The 17199-nt window shown below is 49.8% G+C and overlaps 1 protein-coding gene across 6 annotated transcripts; it reads right to left on the reverse strand.

The window, feature by feature from the left end:
- Positions 1–1337: 1337 nt before the first annotated feature.
- On the reverse strand, positions 1338–17080 carry kifc3 (kinesin family member C3). Of its 6 annotated transcripts, none has more exons than XM_058088393.1 (23): positions 14122–14652; positions 11207–11327; positions 10155–10300; positions 9834–9869; positions 8285–8405; positions 8138–8181; positions 8008–8073; positions 7823–7933; positions 7544–7753; positions 7280–7444; positions 5501–5648; positions 5312–5442; positions 5130–5241; positions 4860–5041; positions 4681–4785; positions 4485–4615; positions 4052–4175; positions 3844–3973; positions 3515–3744; positions 3290–3442; positions 3089–3218; positions 2967–3004; positions 1338–2740 (listed from the first exon to the last, which is right to left on the reverse strand). In XM_058088393.1, exons 1-22 carry the CDS (start codon positions 14320–14322, stop codon positions 2973–2975), a joined length of 2829 nt encoding a protein of 942 aa, XP_057944376.1. In that variant the 5' UTR covers positions 14323–14652; the 3' UTR covers positions 1338–2740; positions 2967–2972. The 6 variants fall into 6 exon arrangements, with proteins under 6 accessions (XP_057944376.1, XP_057944379.1, XP_057944378.1 ...); XM_058088397.1 differs by lacking the exon at positions 14122–14652 and adding an exon at positions 16830–17080 and having other exon boundaries at positions 1339–2740; XM_058088398.1 differs by lacking the exon at positions 14122–14652 and adding an exon at positions 13381–13595 and having other exon boundaries at positions 1339–2740.
- Between the last annotated feature and the right edge of the window lie 119 nt (positions 17081–17199).

Here is a 17199-nt window from a genome sequence, read left to right on the forward strand (position 1 = left end):
ACTATAATTATTCTCTACTATAAAATGTATTTGTTAATATTTTTGGTCCATGAATAACAAAAAGTGAAGTATCACTATGAAGTACTGGTAGGTCCACTAACAAAATACACAGTATGCCCCCCCCCCCCGATGTGCAGAAAGAAAAGTAGTCATGAGGAGGAGTTGAAATACTAAAAGGTACCAGGAAGCAGAGCCAGGAAGCAGAGCCAGGAAGTAGAGCCAGGAAGCAGCACTAGGAAGTAGAACTAGGAAGTAGCGCTAGGAAGTAGAGCCAGGAAGTAGAGCCAGGAAGTAGCGCTAGGAAGTAGCGCTAGGAAGTAGAGCCAGGAAGTAGAGCCAGGAAGTAGAGCCAGGAAGTAGAGCCAGGAAGTAGAGCCAGGAAGTAGCGCTAGGAAGTAGCGCTAGGAAGTAGCGCCAGGAAGTAGAGCTAGGAAGTAGAGCCAGGAAGTAGCGCCAGGAAGTAGCGCTAGGAAGTAGAGCCAGGAAGTAGAGCTAGGAAGTAGCGCTAGGAAGTAGAGCCAGGAAGTAGAGCCAGGAAGTAGAGCCAGGAAGTAGAACTAGGAAGTAGCGCTAGGAAGTAGAGCCAGGAAGTAGAGCCAGGAAGTAGAGCCAGGAAGTAGAGCCAGGAAGTAGCGCTTGGAAGTAGAGCCAGGAAGTAGAGCCAGGAAGTAGCGCCAGGAAGTAGCGCCAGGAAGTAGAGCCAGGAAGTAGCGCTAGGAAGTAGAGCCAGGAAGTAGCGCTAGGAAGTAGAGCCAGGAAGTAGCGCTAGGAAGTAGAGCCAGGAAGTAGCGCTAGGAAGTAGAGCCAGGAAGTAGAGCCAGGAAGTAGCGCTAGGAAGTAGCGCTAGGAAGTAGAGCCAGGAAGTAGAGCCAGGAAGTAGAGCCAGGAAGTAGCGCTAGGAAGTAGAGCCAGGAAGTAGAACTAGGAAGTAGAGCCAGGAAGTAGCGCTAGGAAGTAGAGCCAGGAAGTAGAGCCAGGAAGTAGAACTAGGAAGTAGAACGAGGAAGATGGTGGCCAATATCAGCCGAGGATCTGAGAGGTTTGAGGTTTCTTGCTTACCAAGTTGCTGATTTGTCCGCTCAGGAAGTGGCTCAGTGATAACCATCACGTTGTCGGCGTGGGTGGAAAAATATGTGATGATGATGCTAAATCACAACCCCACACTAAACCAGGTCAGACGCATCACTTCCTGTCATAACGCCATCAAAGAGACAACCACGGGCCCCCAGTTCCGGCTCGTCTTACACATCACATTTATGCCACAATTGGTGTAGCCCAGGGGGGGGGGGGGGGGGGGGGGGGGTAAACCATACAATGGTCTTAAACATGGAAGGGTCCATTCTGACGACCAATCAAGAGACGGCAGCGTCTTTCCTGAAGACCTAAAGACAACAACGCTGAGAAGAGAACTGAAGTCAAGATGTTGGGATGGTAAACGGGGGCAACGTGAACTGAGAGAAGGCCCTGGGGTCACCACGCCCAAAGGGAAAACCCTAGAACCCTACGATCTTTTGAAGGGCGGCCGTCCGCCTCCGTTCGTTTGTGTCGCTAAAAGTTTCAAGATGGCAGCAAATACATTTCCAACATGGCGCCGTCCATTCAAGGTCAACATGTCAGAGAGAAAGGAGCTATTTTTAATGTGGCGCCTCCATGTATCACGTATACAATCATACTGTATGTACATGTAATACTGTATGTACATGTAATACTGTATATGCGTGTACACTAATCCTTGCTTATCACATGTATCACGTATACAATCATACTGTATGTACATGTAATACTGTATATGCGTGTACACTAATCCTTGCTCATCACGGTTAATTGGAGGAAATTCACTGATGGGGTTTTGAACCAAAGTAGAAGTCGGTCTTAAAATTTGATGATTTTAAATGTGGGTTTTAACCTTATTAGAGCCCTGTAGACATGAACTAACACCCCTATAGTCACTATTAAGCTTTATTTCCTAGTTTACATCACATCCCTGGCTACGGGATCATTCCAGGGACAAAATGCCGCTAAAACAGCTGGCTAGCGAGCTAAGTTTAAGTTAAGAATAAAGTAAATAAAGTGTTTCAAACTGAGTGAGAAGGATGAACAAAAAGGCCATAAGTTAGCACTTCCTGTCACATGACAGATGCCTCATGACTGCAATACTCCATCGAACGTGTCTTCAATACTTGACTAATAAAAGGCCGCAGCCAAACCGCTAAACCGCCAAACCGCCAAACCGCCATCATTAGTTCCATTTGGAAACACGGCAATATAGCGAGGGAGCGAAATCCAACCCGATACGGCGAGGGACGTGGACAGGATACAAATCCATGAACACGCATGTGTACATACTACATACGTGTCATGTTGACGTTTGGCAGGCGATGCTAAGCTAATGTTGAACATAGCCATCCCCCAGGAGTTTGTTTTTCCAGGTTTATTAAAAATGGAATAGAAAAAGCAAAGCAATTAAAAGTGGATCATCAGTCACATGACACAATGTGTCTCACACGCACACGCACACGCACGCGCACGCACACGCACACGCACACGCGTGTTCAGAAAGACCAAATTAGGTCTGGTTAAGCGTCTGCATCCTGATTGGATGAAAAATGTCCATCATAATATTAACATTAAAATCACCTTAAAGTGCAATAAAACAAACACTGTTGTCAGCTCATCACCATGGTAACCGAGGCTCCTCCCATGGCGACGTCCACGCCTCATGCTGCCATCTTCAACCGTCCTGCAGAAGACATGTGACACGTCACGTGACCCACCCACGCACACCTTTTGGAACAAGACACATCGCCGCCATGCCGAGGGGGTGGGGGTGGAGGTGGGGGGGGGGGGTGCTCAGTGGGCCCAGTTTGCACAATCAGTGTGGGAGGGAGGGAGAGGGGCGGGGCACTTTGCCATGCAGAGCACTTCCACCAATCAGCAATCCCCCCCTCCCCCTTCACCCCACTTACCTGCCCCTACTGGCCCCCACCATTGGCTCTAAATGAGTCTGGAAACCAACCAATCAGGTGACAGAATAAGAACAGATGTGTGAACTGTGTGTGTGTGTGTGCACGTGTGCACGTGCGCGTACCGGTGGAAAGCTGCGACTGGGATTTCCGGCGGGAGCTGCTGGAAGTTCTGGAGGCCGAAGAGAGCGAGGACCCAGCGCTGCTCGCACGGGAGATTGGGAGGGGCCCCGGGGTGGCGGGGGGCGAGTCCAGCTGGCCAAAGTTCAGAGGTCAAGTTAGAAAAGGGTTGGAGTCCCACAAAGGCAGCAGGCGGGCGTTGTAACCTCGGCGCAGTCGTGGGTGGGCGAGGAGGAAGCCGACGAGTTGTCCAGCCTCCGGCAGACGGCGCCCGTGGCGTTCAGCTCCACGCTGCGAACGCGCTGAGCGAACTTGAGCGAGCAGAGCGACTCGCTGAGGTTTCCCAGAAGAGGGGACACCTGAAAGCACCACACAGGAAGTTGAAGGTGCGCGGCGGAGGCAGGCTGTCCCGCGTGGGCGCGGCGGCTCACCTGCACCATCATCAGCGTCTTGCTGTCCCCGCCCAGACTGTCCTGGAGGAGGTAGGTCAGCCGGGAGTTTCGGAACGGGACGTGGGCGTGTTTGGCTCGCAGGGCGTTGATGACGTCGCCGAGCGCCGACAGGGACTTGTTGATGCACTGAGCCTCTCGCAGGCGCCCGCCCTCCGCGCCAGACTTCCTGATCCGCTCCGAGCCGGCCAGGTCCACCAGGTTCAGTTTCCCTGCACCCCAACACGCACCCCCCCAGGTCGCAGGTCAGTAGGTCCAGTAGGTCAGTAGGTCCAGCGGGCCAGAGGCCGGCACATTCAGCATCTCGTCACCTTGCGTGCAACCTCCTGTGGTGGCGTTGAGTCCGTTGACGTTGACGATGAGCAGCGCGTGAGAACGAGAACTGTGCTCGTTCAGGTTGGTGCACGCCGTCGCGCGGCAGACTGCACCCGCCTCCAGAACCTGACGCACAAAGTAAACGTCACCGACTCAACATGCTCAGCTTTTACACTGAAAGGGTCAGGAAGTGCGTCACTTCACCTTGTTGATGTCCTCTGGACTTTGGACCGGGACTCGCGTCAGTCCGGGAACGTAAAGCTGTCCGCTGCCGTCAGGGTTCATCTTGATGTCCAGTTTTTCAGAGATGTTCTGGCCCAGAAGATCCCTGACCCAACACAGCAGGAGCAGACCATGACCCCCAGCCCCAACATGGCCGCCGAGGCCACACCCCCAGCCCGAACATGGCCGCCGAGGCCACACCCCCAGCCCGAACATGGCCGCCGAGGCCACACCCCCAGCCCAAACCTGACCCCCGAGGCCACACCCCCAGCCCAAACCTCGCCACCGAGGCCACACCCCCAGCCCAAACCTCGCCACCGAGGCCACACCCCCAGCCCAAACCTCGCCACCGAGGCCACACCCCCAGCCCAAACCTCGCCACCAAGGCCACACCCCCTGCAGGCACTTTTCTGACCTCAGAGTCTCGTTGTAAATCTCCACCATGCTGACGCTGATCTCGTATTCCCAGTCGGGACGTTTGTCCGTCACTTGGGAGAAGAGGAGGCGGAGCGCTCGCTGGTTGAGACCGGGGTCTTCGGGAACACCCTGGCGGCAGAGACAGAGTGGGCGGAGTCCAAGAGGGCCACTGACGGTGACGCGGCGGTCCTTACCTCCATGGTGTAGGTCTTTCCTGATCCCGTCTGTCCGTATGCAAAGATGCAAACGTTGAAGCCGTCGATACAGGAAGTGACCAGAGACTGGACTTCCTGAAACACCTGCAAAGAAACGCCGGCCGTCACACGAGTTCCGGGCGACATGTACACTTCCTGCCACGGGTCCTTGGCCACACCTCTTCCTGCGTGGCCTGAGGCCGGAAGACCTTGTCCAGGTCAAAGGTCATGACTTTGCCCTTGTTGGTGAGGTAGAGGATGGCGTCGTCGTCCGGGTCAAAGGTCAACATGGTTCTGGTGTGGGCCGAGTCCGTTTCCTGCTGACTGACGGGTCGAACGCGGCACAGCACTCGGATGTTGCCTGCGAGGACGGAGGGGTCACGGAGGGGTCACGGAGGGGTCACGGGGGAGTTGGAGGACAGAGGTCAAAGGTGAGGTTTCCACCACACCTTTGAGTCGGACCAGCTCGTTGTGGCACTTCTTCCTCAGGTTCATCTCCCGCTTGTATTTTTCCAGAAGGTTCTGGTTGGTGCTGCTCACTTCACCGATGACCTGACAGATCTGACACGGCACCCAGAGGTCACATGAGGTCACCTGACCGTCAGAGGACGCAAATGAGAGGAAATGGCACCTCGTGCTTGGCGTCGGCGATGGCTTGGTCCAGCATGACGGGGAAGTGGTGCACTTGCTTCTTCAGCGTGTTGTAGTCACACGTCAGCGTCCTCAAGGCGGGGTGAAGACCCACCAGCTTCATGCGCACGCCTGAGGGCAACACGCGGTCAGAAGGTCATGTGACACATCAGTCTGCACGCTCTCTCACCTGCCAGGTTCTCGTGCACGGCCTTCATTTGGCTCTCGGCCCTGATGAAGGCCTCCTCGATCACGCGGTTCTTCTCCTCTTTCAGGTGCAGCAGCTCTGCATCCAGCTGCTTCTGAGCACGCTCCATCTCGCCCTCGTAGACCGCAATCTGCACACGCCACATGACCGCGCTGACCTTATTGCCGTGTCACATGACCGCTGCAGCTAAAGCGGTGGTTCTCAACTGGTGGGTTGGGACCCAGAAGTGGATCGTGGTTCTGGTTCCATGAAAATATGTCATGTCTGACTTTAGGTATCATTTGCATGCGTGCGGTTACCAAGTTCTCCGAATTCGCTTGACAAAAGACCACAATAAAGTCCTCCAAAAAGCATTCAAGGGGAACTGCACGTTTTGGTTTTATGTTGGCCATCATTCACCATCCTTATATGGAACAGGAACACATTTCTTTCCCTTTTGTGTGCATTGCAACGCTAGAAACGGTTTCATATAAGCTAGCTAACAATGCACTTGATTGGGACACCTCTTCCCACGACAAAGCCCTCTTAAAACAAAAACTACCGTGCTGTGATCATGCGGGAACAATTGATAAAAACATGTAACATGTATTTTGATGATATCAACATTTAGCATTTAGCTTCCGCTACCTCGTCAACAACAGCAGCATAGATCCAGCAACAACACTTCCAATGTCCGCTCTCCTTGGGATGGCTGTGCCCCAGTCCTCAGGTAAAAACCGCGGACAACAAACAAGTAGCGAAATTGAGAGCCACTCCTCCATCTGTGAGTGGCGCCGACAAACGGCTAGCAAGGTGTGGTGTTAGTCCACCACATAGAATAGCTTGTCATGTTAGCTTCATCCATGTAGCGTGGTTAATATAGAAGTCACTTATGGAAATGGAACATTGCTGGTGTTTTTGTGAGGGCTTTAGCATCAAATGCGGATTTCCGTGATGTCCATTGTTAGCTAGCTCTGACTCGTTTTGTCGCGCTAAAATGCACAGAAAAGGGAAAGATGTGTTCCACATAAGGATTAGAAGAAAAAGCCAAATCAATAAAAATGTACAAGATATCAAATTACTTCAGTATAAAAATGACAAATGTCAAAACTGACCAAGATGTGGGTCCCACGCTGAGACCGTTTGAGAACCTCTGAGCTCAAGGACACAAATCCCAATAAAATCCCAATAAAATCCCAATAAAATCCCAATAAAATCCCAATAAAATCCCAACAGTTGTGTAGGCAGGGATTAAACACAGCAGGTCAGTGTTAGCTAACAGCACACGCTTTGCTAACTAAGCTGAGCTAAAACCACCACCAACTTCTACGGTTGGTATTGATGACATCACAAGTGGCCACGCACTGGGAGGGGAGACAGTTTCAAGGCTGCCCAATCAGTTACTTCAACTATCATGGAAAGTCTTTTCTAATCCTGAGCGGAGTCACAGGGGAGGGGGCGGAGCCAACCTTGGGCCTGCGCTCCGACTTGTGTGGCGTCAGAAGGCCAAGGTCGGAGAAGAGCTGCAGAAATGACAGCGTTAAGAATCCCGCCGGGTCACGTGACACGCGCCATACAAACATTGACATCCCCAGCATCCCATGGCTTTTCCCTGCCTCGCAAATGATGACATGAAGTCATTGATAAACAAGCAAATAAACAATAAAAGAATCCAAGATGCTCCAGACGTTGCAGTCATGATGGGCCAGCACGCACGCACACACACGCACACACACACACAGGCAGGCACACGCACACGCACACACACAACAACAACGTTACCTGCGTCCTCAGTTGAGCGCAGGTCCTCTGCGAGTCGTGTAGCTGCGTCTCCAGTTCTCGCAGCAGGTGGCGCTGCACACACAGCTGCTCCTGTAGCAACACGTTCTTCAGCTGCAGCGTCGCCATGGACTCATCAGGCTCCGCCTTTTCTGAGTGAGCGACGCCCTGAGGACCCCAGGAGTTAGACAGGCGTCACACACGGAGTCTGCCGTGCTGCGGTCGTTACCTGCTGGACGGCAATAGCACCACCTGGTGTTCACTGACCTGCACCGCCTCATTGGGAAACTGGTCCACAGACGTCCCAGGGCCTGCCGGCTCCACTGGTGGCGTCCTAGACTGGTCCACCTGCCGCTGTAAGACGTCCACCTTGGCAGTTTTCTCCAGCAGTTCTCTCTCCAGCTCAGCAAGGTGGCGCTCTCTCTGACGGGCCTGGTTCTCATGGCGAGACACCTCCCTCCGCAGAGCCTCGGCATCCTGCGGGACACGCCCACGGTCATCAGACCTCGTCTCGGGGCACCTCCGCCTCAGTTCCGTGTGCGGTACCTGACTGCAGCTGCCTGCTGCTTCGCTGCTCCTGCGGGAGGTCAGCTCGCGCTTCAGACGCCGGTTCTCCACCTCCAGAAGCTCCAGCTGTTTCTCCAGGTCCGTCGCCCCCTGCGAGCGGGAACGCGTGCATGATCATCTCATGTTCCTCTGGAATGAGGTCCCATATTCGCTTTCACTCTGACCAGTTCTGAGCGAAGTCTCTCCACCTCCTGCGTTTGGTTCAGAAGCTTCTTCTCCAGATCCTCAACCTGCAAACCAACTCCATATCTCACACACTTCATCTCCTACAGGTCGTCTAATCATCTGATGTACCTGAGAGGACAGCCGAGTGACCAGCTGCTCTTTGTCCACACCACCTGACCGACACACACGTTACAACCATTGTTGCTGTGTTCCCAGGATGACGTCAATAAAGTTGGAGAACCCCACCCGTGTTGTCCAGTTGCGGCATGAACTCACCGCTTAGCGCCGCACGGTCCTCCTGTGGCGCCGCCAGACCGCTTGGCCGCCCCAGCACGGCGTGCTGCAGTGCTTCGGAGTCCAGCCGAGCCCGAAGGTCGCACACTTTGTCCTGAAGTGTCTGAACACGCAAACACAAACAGGAAGTGGGAAACCTCGTGGAGAATTGGGGTTCCACAGGAACACTACCCGCCTTTTTTCCTATCATGTTGAACCAGCGGATAGTATAAGTATAGTGTAAATAAAGATACTATAGTGACGTGGAAATTAAATGGCAGCCATGCTCGTTTAGAGGAACACGTTAATACATGAAAGCCATGTACTTTAGGAGTTATGGTACTCTACATATTTACATATATACACACTACATATTTACATATATACACTACATATTTACATATACACACTACATATTTACACTACATATTTACATATATACTACATATTTACATATATACACTACATATTTACATATACACACTACATATTTACATATATACTACATATTTACATATATACACTACATATTTACACTACATATTTACATATATACACACTACATATTTACATATATACTACATATTTACATATATACACTACATATTTACATATATACACTACATATTTACACTACATATTTACATATATACACACTACATATTTACATATATACTACATATTTACATATATACACTACATATTTACATATACACACTACATATTTACACTACATATTTACATATATACACACTACATATTTACACTACATATTTACATATATACATATACACACTACATATTTACACTACATATTTACATATATACTACATATTTACATATATACACTACATATTTACATATATACTACATACATATATACTACATATTTACAATAGGTGGCTGGACGTGACAGCACCCTCTGCTGGTCATTGACAACTACTGACCTTAATACTAACATCCTGACTAGAAAATGTGGACTACTAGTCTACCAACTACTGACCTTAATACTAACATCCTGACTAGAAAATGTGGACTACTAGTCTACCAACTACTGACCTTAATACTAACATCCTGACTAGAAAATGTGGACTACTAGTCTACCAACTACTGACCTTAATACTAACATCCTGACTAGAAAATGTGGACTACTAGTCTACCAACTACTGACCTTAATACTAACATCCTGACTAGAAAATGTGGACTACTAGTCTACCAACTACTGACCTTAATACTAACATCCTGACTAGAAAATGTGGACTACTAGTCTACCAACTACTGACCTTAATACTAACATCCTGACTAGAAAATGTGGACTACTAGTCTACCAACTACTGACCTTAATACTAACATCCTGACTAGAAAATGTGGACTACTAGTCTACCAACTACTGACCTTAATACTAACATCCTGACTAGAAAATGTGGACTACTAGTCTACCAACTACTGACCTTAATACTAACATCCTGACTAGAAAAGAGCCAATGTGGACTACTAGTCTGCAGGACAACAACCAAGCGATTGAACCAAGATAGAAGAAGAAGCTTGTTACGTTAGTCAGATTCCACCAGCAGGACCACGTGACTCTCTGAAGATGGTCCAGCATGAAAGTGTAGAACACAATTGAAAATAAAAACCAGGATGATGGACCAGGACCATGGTAGTCCAAGACTGACAGGCCGGGACTGCAGCGGTGTGTGTGTGTGTGTGTGCGTGTGCGTGTGCGTGTGTGTGTGTGTGTGTGTGCGTGTGTGTGTGTGTGTGTGTGTGTGCGCACGTCTCCAGTAAAACCAGAATCAGGCAGTGATCAGGCCTGAAGAGGAGGAGTCTCTGAGGCGTGTGATGATGTCACGGCGAGTGGGCGTGTCCTCACCTGGATGAGCAGCTGCTGCTGCCTGGGTGCGCTGGAGTCGTTCAGCTCTGCGGTCAGAAGGGAGCGCTGTGAGAAGGCGGGGCTGGGCAGAGACAGGAAGGAGGCGTCCTCCTCACCATCACTCATCAGGAAGTCCAACGAACTCGCTGCAGACACACGGGCGGTTTGGCGTCCAGTCACATTCAGGCCGCTAACGGCTACGCCTTCAAATATGTGAAGGATGCTTTTGTTCCACGACAGCGCTAAGATAATCTGGCAGCTGATTGGCTCCCTCTAATCAGCTTCGAAGGCAGCAAGAAGTGAAATTCCTTTCAGCGGAAAGCGGGTCGCAGCTTAGGTGGCGTGGCGTCACGTATGTGCACACACTCCTCCGCTTTGCAAAATTCAATTCCCTCCTGAAACGCTGCCATTGTTTTTCAATTGGCCGCCTCAAACAAAGCGGATGACCTCGAAGCAGAAGACGTGGCGAACTAAGAAGCCACCAACAGGAGATGTTCACCTTGCTAACGTATGACAGCACCCGAGTTGGACCGGCAAGACCTCATGGTACAGGTACGCCGTGTCAACCGCCGACTACACCAACTGGCTTACATGTCAACACAGCCGCAGTCAGGTCGGCTGAGCAAACATACACACACACACACACACACACACACACACACACACACACACACACGCACACACACACGCACACACACACACACACACACACACACACAGAGTGTGTGTTGGGGTTCCATCAATGATTCTGTCACTTTAAAGAAGAAAAAGCATTTGATTGGCTCCATTTAGGAATAATCCTTCACCTTATCACATTCTCACTGCCCCACACGTCTCAACACAAGAGTGAAGCATCCTCTCACACAGAGGATCTTTCATGACATCACGAGCTACCAAGTCACTTCAAGAGCACACAAAGATTTAAATGAGATGCTACATACAGCAGAAATATGACTAGAATTAGCATAAACATCCAACATGCGCTCACCTGCTTGCCTCAACGACAGGTTCACAAAACACACACACACACACACACACACACACACACTCACCGTCCAAAGAGAAGTCGTTCTTCCAGAGCTCCTGCAAACAGGGGGTGTGGCCGAGGTCCCACGTCTTTCTTGGTCCAAACATGACCGTGGGACTGAGCAGCTGGGATGATTTCTGGACCGGCTGCATAGACGAGACCACAGACCAGGTACTAAGTTCCTTGGTTAGGAGTCAACCAGAAACATCCTCAATCAGCAACATGCTAATGCTAATGACCCGGCAGAAACAAAGAGTAATGAGCATTAGCGCCACCTACGCGGCTGGAGTGGAACACGCCATCAGACACCCAAGGGTGGCCGGTTCTGTGCGGAGGTCTGCGCTCCAATGAGTAACATTGCATTTGAAAATGAAAGTGAAAGTTTTCTGTTGAGTCAAGAGCGGCTTGGAAGCACCTCACAACAAAAGGAATCACCAAGACACTGGCATTCCTCCGCCCCATTCCCACTGGTCCTGCCTCTGAACCAGCATCTATCCAGTACCACCAGTCTGGATGCTCACCTGCCAACGTGTGCGGGGGGGCGAGTGGACCCGCCGCTCGTGGTCCGCCCAGCTCTTGTTGATGAGCATTCCCACCCAGCCCAGCATGCCGACTGTCGGGAAGGACTCAATGAAAGTAATCTGATCATCTTGGCGGCCGGCAGATGGCCCGGCGTGTCATGTGACCTGACGCCGTGGCTTTAAAGCTCACTGGCCACTGCTGCTTAGCGTCGGTCCAGCAACGACGGTAAAAGTAGCCAACACACAAGAGAACCGTTGTCACGTAGGACAAATTCAGCATTCTACTGCAAAACTAAAACTAAACACGTAAACCTGACCTAGATGCTAACTTGGTCTGGACTGGGGTCCCTCTAGGGAATTTGTACTTTTCAGCAAGTACAGTACTGATGCCAGCTGACCTGGAGCACGAAGCTGGGTACACCCTGGACTGGGCAAGTCAATTTTATATTCATACACGTATGAAGTATTGTCCCAAATAGTATACATCTCCCCGTGAGACTCTACAATGGAATCATCCAACTGATGTGTTCATAGAACAATGAACAACTCTATGTCTGTCTTCTTTGGAGCAGTATTACCAGGTCCCTGCATTGTCTATCGATGTGATGATGCGTTCATGCACACTACGTCATTCAGTCTCAACTCATGAGTGCTAGGCCAACAGGCCTTCAGACGCAAACTGAACGCAGCAAAATTCGTACTTGGAAGGCAACAAAACATGCATGATTAATTCAGTGTCAAAATACGTACACATTGGCAGGTCTGCAGTCAGCCCTGCTAGCAACATGCTAACAGCCTTAGCCAACTCGCCCATTCTAGCAACATGCTAACAGCCTTAGCCAACTCGCCCATTCTAGCAACATGCTAACAGCCTTAGCCAACTCGCCCATTCTAGCCAGCAAGCCCATTTAAATCAACATGCTAACAACTTTAGCCAGCAAGCCCATTTAATCAACATGCTAACCTCCTTAGCTAGCTCGCCCATTCTAGCCAGCAAGCCCATTTAATCAACATGCTAACAGCCTTAGCCAACTCGCCCATTCTAGCCAGCAAGCCCATTTAAATCAACATGCTAACCTCCTTAGCTAGCGTGCCCATTTAATCAACATGCTAACAACTTTAGCCAGCAAGCCCATTTAATCAACATGCTAACCTTCTTAGCTAGCTCGCCCATTCTAGCCAGCAAGCCCATTATATCAACATGCTAACCCCCTTAGCCAGCTCGCCCATTATATCAACATGCTAACCTCCTTAGCCAGCTCGCCCATTCTATCGACATGCTAACCCCCTTAGCCAGCTCGCCCATTCTATCGACATGCTAACCCCCTTAGCCAGCTCGCCCATTCTATCGACATGCTAACCCCCTTAGCCAGCTCGCCCATTCTATCGACATGCTAACGGCATTAGCAACAGTTTTACAAGAACAAAACGGTCAAAGGAACCCGGAAGAAGAACCTGAAGGTAAAGTATATCATGAGTGAAGCGTTTGAGCTCATTTGCATAAATGTGCAATTATACAGAATTATGATGCAAGAATAAGGGCGAAGGCAAAAGCTTCATTGTCATGCAAACATGATTTGATGCAAGCTGACACGCCTCGTACAACATGTCTGACCGTGTGTGTGTGTGTGGGGGGGGGGGGGGGTGCCGCCTCCATCTTTGTTCCAATTTTTCTTACCTCGGTGGAGCCATCATCCCTCCATCATCATCATCTTCATCCTCCTCCTCGTCACTGCAGCCTCCCAGTGACACCCAGCAGCAGGATGTGTGTCAACGCCACCCACCGACCCCCTTAGCACACATGCACACACACTGACAGGCGCACACACACACACACACACACACACACACACACACACACTTCGTTTCCCCAGCAACAGCAGCGACAGCATTACACCTTTAGCTCCGCCCCTTATCTCACCCCCCCATACAGATAAATATTTCAGCATCCAGTGAAGCAGGAGGAGCGGCCCCTCCCCCAACGTCGCCACAATGACCACTACGGGAGTTGGAATGCGGTCGCAGACAACCACATTGTATCCCACCGGGCATCCTTGGCATCATGCAGATTACACAGATTATAATCTATAAATATAGATTTTGTGCTGCACGCCACACAAGAGAAGCAGACCACACTGACTTTTGATTGACACCATCACGGAGCTATTTGACAATATTTGACAACAAAACATCAGAAGTGTCGTCATCACGCTGCTTTTTGTCCCAAAGTGTTCCACTGTCGGCAGCGTGACATATGAAAGTGAGATGACGCAACATCTCTCATCCGACCCAGTGTGCTGACGCAAGCAGACAGCAGGCCGACCATGTGACCAGAATTGTTAACATTCCTTTCCGATGACATCACACCATCTTGGGGGTCGTCACGGTAACAGGACCGTACCAAGAAACGTGCGCTCACCTGGACTCGCTTCCTGCGGGCGCCACCTCGCCTGCCCTTCATCCTCGCTCCTTTGCTTTGAGGCAGCCCCCCCACAACGAAGAGTCCATGGCCGGGGGCCCGCCCTGTGACCCCACCACAGTTGGGGCTCCCGTCCTTTTGGCAGTAGCTCTTGAAGAAGCTGTGCAGCGCCAGGACCACCAAGGGGCACAGTACGTACATGACCCCGCCCCCCCACTGCAGTCCTAATTTAGATCAGCATCACTGGATCCACCAAGACCAGTACTCCTTCCAACTCTGGATGCTGTCCCGTAGTGGGGGGAGGTGACGACACTGTCTTCCCAATGAAACTTTTTTTTTTTAAAGGTGAAATTGTGAGAAAAAAAAAGTTGTTTCTTGTAGTCCAAAGTCCAAAGTCCAAATGGACGAAGGACGTCCTCACGTTTGTTTCCTGGTTAGATTTGCGGGCTGCTGATTGGACGAGGTGGACGCTGCACTGGTGAATTAATGCTTCACCTTCATCACGCTCACACACGGACACGTCCTCGAGCTCAGACCACACCGCTGCCCCCCCCCTCCCCCCCGTGGCCATCTGTTGCTCAGGATGATGATGTAACACGATGATGACAGATAATGCCATGCTAAAATGGTCTCTTCATTCAACAGGCAATCTGCAGAGAGCATATTGCTAATAACAATAATAAACAGTCCTTATTGCGTTCATACCCAACATTTCTTAGCTAGCTAATGCAAATGCTACAAGTCCAAGTCGACCATGTGACAGGAGTGGAGGTAGTGAGATGCGGCATGCCCCACGGACACAATCCCAATTTGTGGGACACAGAGCTGACCCGTGCGCCGCATCAACAGAAGTCTTTCCAGGCCACTGATCACTTTGAGGGCTGGAATGAGGGGGCGGGGCAATCAATTGAAGCTTTGTCAGCGTTCACTGAAGACGTTACAAAAAGTTTGACATGAACATGCTTCTCCTTGAGGAAAGTCCTTTTCTTTCCCAACAACATCTCTGACAGCAATGAAGGCATGTCGTTGCCATGGCAACCCCGGACCACTTCCATCGGTGGTCTGGAATGTTCCCTGACCACAACTGACATGTTTTCATGAATTAAAAACAAGTGTGGTGTGTGGAACATGGTCACGTGTCCATTATTTAGCATATGATCAAGTTCAAAGTTCATTACTGGCTGCTAGCATGCATTGACTAGGCAGGCACCAGGTAAACAGCTCCACCTGCTGGACAACTGTCACTCTGCAGCCTGTGTGTCACTTGTCACAAAATAAAAACAAATACGGTATAAACAAACAACGATGAAATGTTTTCATCAGTCAAAAACTGATGTTAAAAATGATGAAAATGACTACAATAACGTGTGAAAAACACCAATATACATATTTGTGTCAATAGCATGTGAAAAAAACAGACTATCGAAGGTGACAAAATAGCTGCATGGAAATATTACTACATAGACACTACAAATAGGAATCCTGTGATGGATTATGGACCAGTCACCCTGGCCCACCAATGATCCACCATCTTGAGCCAGCTAGTACATGCAATGCAATGAAGCAAATGGAACAGACAGACAAAACAGGAAAACAATGACAAAATGGAAAATTATTTCACTACAGTTGTATATTTTTAATATTTATTCGACCCTCGTGGGGATAAGCGGTAGAAAATGAATGAATTAGTTCTTTATATCACCACACGTATTCCCTTTTAATTTTGGCACTGCTGTGATTCCATAGCAGGATGTATTGGCCGGCACTAAGGAAACAGCTCCACCTGCTGGCCAACTGTCATTCTGCAGCCGGTGTGTCAATTCTCACGATTAAAAAAAATGACTGTACACACAATAGAATTATAAACAAAGATGCTGAACAATGACGTCACTTCATTCTTATCATCTAAAAAGTGCACAATACGCCACAAAACGCGCACTCTTGACAACATACATACACACCGTCTATTTCTATGTATGGGCGACACACCCTGACCCACACACAAACCACATGTCTTCCAGATGTGCCCACAGTGAACATGGCGTCAGTAGCCGCTCTCAGTCTCAGTCTGTCAGTCTGACGACTGCTGACAGTTTCAATCAATCTGAATTCAACTGAAGTGACTTTCCGCACGACTTAGACATGCACTGACGTCACTGGACGGTCAAGTTTCCACAAACAAGACGTGGCAAGGCGCCTCCCTGTGGTGAGCAATGTAATTACACAGCGAGCGTCAGGGCCAATTTATGAGCATTTAATTAGCTTTCATGTTAATTGGAGATGTTATTAATAATTATTATAAGATGTTATTAATTAGAGATGGAATAGAAGCACGCGGGGGTAACCACGGTTCCCCACAGCAAGAGCAAAGCTTATTTGCAATCACGTGACGTAACGTTGGCATGAGCGCCACCTGTCAATCAGACAGTTTTCAGGCCCCCCCACTTGCCCCGTCGCCATGGCGACACAAGCACGTGCAGCCAGGTGAGGTCACGCTCGCCTTTGTGACGCGAAACCTCTAGAATGACAAACAAAAGGGCGAACGATGGTGGAAACTTCTAGACTGACGACGTCCGACACGACGTGACGTGACACAGCAACTTATTCAACGACAAACAAAAGACTACGACTAAGCTATGAAAGCGCAGCGCGTTAGACGACGATGCGAGCCGGCAACGTTTGCGGAGGACAAACTTTTGTTGTCGTACCTTCGGTCGCAAGCGACGGCTTGTGTGCGGTCCTCTGTTCCCACTTGCCTTGCTCCTTCCTCCTCGTCGTCACTGTGGAAACGTTGACGTTGACGCCTTGTGACGACAGTCAGTGGAGAAAAGTTGGCGCCATTGTTGCTTTTCCGGTGGCTGGCCGCTGCTGCTGCTTTCAGGGACTGCTGACATGTGGGAAAAAACACCATCCGAGCATGTGGAATGCAAATGAATGTGCTCTCGCGTGAATGTGAAACATGGATGTACAATCTATTTTATGTGTAAAGATGATAGACACTAGCATTCCAATTCAAGGACATTGACACACTTACAGAGGAAGACTATGGCTTCACCTGGGCGGGGTCAATAATCTAAT

This window comes from Doryrhamphus excisus, chromosome 12 (assembly GCF_030265055.1).
Source record: "Doryrhamphus excisus isolate RoL2022-K1 chromosome 12, RoL_Dexc_1.0, whole genome shotgun sequence".
Lineage (NCBI taxonomy): Eukaryota > Metazoa > Chordata > Actinopteri > Syngnathiformes > Syngnathidae > Doryrhamphus > Doryrhamphus excisus.